The 2500-nt window shown below is 49.6% G+C and overlaps 2 protein-coding genes across 4 annotated transcripts in view; one reads left to right on the top strand and one right to left on the bottom strand.

Annotated features, from left to right (window-relative positions):
• The window catches only part of cluap1 (clusterin associated protein 1), an 8375-nt gene extending 6772 nt beyond the window's left edge, over positions 1-1603 (top strand). The window contains exon 13 of the mRNA XM_083687317.1: positions 1127-1603. Coding sequence (XP_083543443.1) covers positions 1127-1300 — 174 coding nt within the window. The 3' untranslated portion in view covers positions 1301-1603. The remainder of the gene's footprint in view (positions 1-1126) is intronic.
• Positions 1604-2351: 748 nt separating this feature from the next.
• nlrc3 (NLR family, CARD domain containing 3) overlaps positions 2352-2500 on the bottom strand; it is a 23471-nt gene continuing 23322 nt past the window's right edge. For all 3 annotated transcript variants that reach the window (XM_083687312.1, XM_083687314.1, XM_083687313.1), the window contains one exon: positions 2352-2500. This exon is cut by the window's right edge and continues 1628 nt beyond it. The gene's annotated coding sequence lies outside the window, so the exon portion shown is untranslated.

Raw genomic sequence — 2500 nt, 5'->3', positions numbered from 1 at the left:
GACTCAGACCAGGAGAGGAGCTGTCACTGTATACAGGAGACCTCAGTGTTCAGACAGCAGCTAGTCCTGGCAGTCTAGAGACATGACCCCCCCCCCCTCCTCACTACACTCTTCATCACCAGACTCTTCATCACCACACTCTTCATTACCAGACTCTTCATCACCACACTCTTCATCACCACACTCTTCCTCACAACACTCTTCATTACCAGACTCTTCATCACCACACTCTTCCTCACAACACTCTTCATTACCAGACCCTTCATCACACTCTTCATCACCACTCTTCATTACCAGACCCTTCATCACCAGACCCTTCATCACCAGACCCTTCATCACCAGACCCTTCATCACACTCTTCATCACCAGACTCTTCATCACCAGACCCTTCATCACCAGACCCTTCATCACCAGACCCTTCATCACCAGACTCTTCATCACCAGACCCTTCATCACCAGACCCTTCATCACCAGACCCTTCATCACACACACACACACACGTTATGTCCTTTCCTTCTTTCACTTCAGTTTTCTTTCCTTCCTTCGTCTGTCTCTCCATCACACCCCTGTGTAAAGCCCAGGGCGGGGGGCCCCTCCTCCCTCCCCCGCGGCCCCACGCAGAGGAAAGGAAAGGTGGGTGCAGGACCAGGAAGTAGTCCCTGGCACATCCACGATGGATGTGGCATTAGCCAATCCGTGTGTGGCTAGCCAATCAGAGGTGGACACCTGGCTCTGTTTGGTAGTTCCAGTAGCAGCTTAGAATTGCAGTATTTCCCTACATGGTTGTGTTAGTGGTAGCTTAGCATAAGTGTGTGTGTGTGTGTGTGTGTCTCCCCTGTGTACACGGTACTATAAGTATATTGCATTGTAAGCCAAGGGGCCGGTGTTCTTGACTCCTGATCCTGGAGAGCTGCACCGCTCCTGGTCTTTGTTCCAACCCAGCAGTTCACCTCATCAGGTCTCAGAGGGTCAGCTGAATCAGGTGTGTTAGCGCCGGGCTGGGACAAAAACCAGACACGGACCGCAGATCTCCAGGACCAGGATTGGGAACCGCTGCCTTAGTACAGCAACTGCAGCAGCTCTGGGTGTTTGTGGGTAACGCCGTCTCCACGGGTTCCCTCGGCAGACGGAGGACAGTGAGATCGACGTGGACGAGGATGATGAAGACGAGGAGGGGGAGGAAGAGGAGAACGAGGATCTGGAGGACGACAACGACAGTCTGGAGGCGCCGGCGCCCAAAGCCACCCGGCCCACCTCGCTCAGGTCCCAGCTGCTGGAGGAGAGCGACAACGACTTCTGAGCTGCTCCCACACACACACACACACACACACGCACGCACGCACGCACGCACACACGCACACACGCACACACTCACACACTCTGTATATATGTATATGTTTTTCGGCTCATCAAACAGAGCTTCCTCCCAGTCAGCCGTGTAATAGACCAGTCCTACGACATGTACAACACTCCTTCACCTCATTTCTTTCAATCACCACAGGACATTATGGCCTCAGTGAACATGGCCATGTACTGCATATATTTGTATTCTTGTTTTCCATGTTTGTATCGTTTGTGTTTTTTCTGAAATAAAAAAACATGCCATGAATAAAACATGTAATTCATCTAAATACCTACTAGAGTACTAGACTGTGTGTGCGTGTGCGTGTGGTTACAGCCAACTTCAGGCTTTCCTGAAAAAAAAAAGTATTTGCTGTACGTCGCTTTGGATAAAGGCGTCTGCTAAATTAGCAGGCGCCTTTATCCAAAGCGACGTACAGCAAATACATTACTTTGTGGCTTGAAGAGATGGGTTTTCAATCTACGGCGGAAGATCGGAAGTGACTGCAGTCCTGACCGTTGTGGGAAGCTCGTTCCACCAGCGGGGCGCCAGGACAGTAAAAAGCTGTGACCGAGTAGCGCGGCCGCTACATCCACGTAGAGGCGGTGGTGCCAGGCGGGCAGCCGAGGTGGACGAGCGGAGTGATCTTGCAGGGATTTGGGGGCTGACCATTCAGAGCAGCTTCAGGTTAAGTTAGGGCTGGTGTTAAGTTAGGGCAAGGGTTAAGCTAGGGTTAGGGTTAAGCTAGGGTTAGGGTTAAGTTAGGGCAAGGGTTAAGCTAGGGTTAGGGTTAAGCTAGGGTTAGGGTTAAGTTAGGGTTAGGGTTAAGTTAGGGTTAGGCTAGGGTTAGGGTTAAGTTAGGGTTAGGGTTAAGCTAGGGTTAGGGTTAAGTTAGGGTTAGGGTTAGGGTTCATGGTTTGCAGGCCCAGAGTGTCTTGTTGTCCCCTACCCTCAGCAGCCTCCCTGTAGTCTATACATGACAGAGAGACACTTCACACGCTGATGCTTTCAAAGAAAATGTCAATATTTATTATGAAAATAAACATACAGTAGATTAATATATATAATTACAACATATCTGTACATCAAATATGCTGGAAATGATTCAATAAATTATAAGAAGCCATGTACAATATGTTGTCTGTTTTCATTTACTTT

Source organism: Argentina silus (genome assembly GCF_951799395.1).
Source record: "Argentina silus genome assembly, chromosome: 16".
Classification (NCBI taxonomy): Eukaryota; Metazoa; Chordata; class Actinopteri; order Argentiniformes; family Argentinidae; genus Argentina; species Argentina silus.
The sequence above is the reverse complement of the archived record's forward strand: the minus strand, read 5'-3'. Positions and strand labels throughout refer to the sequence as shown.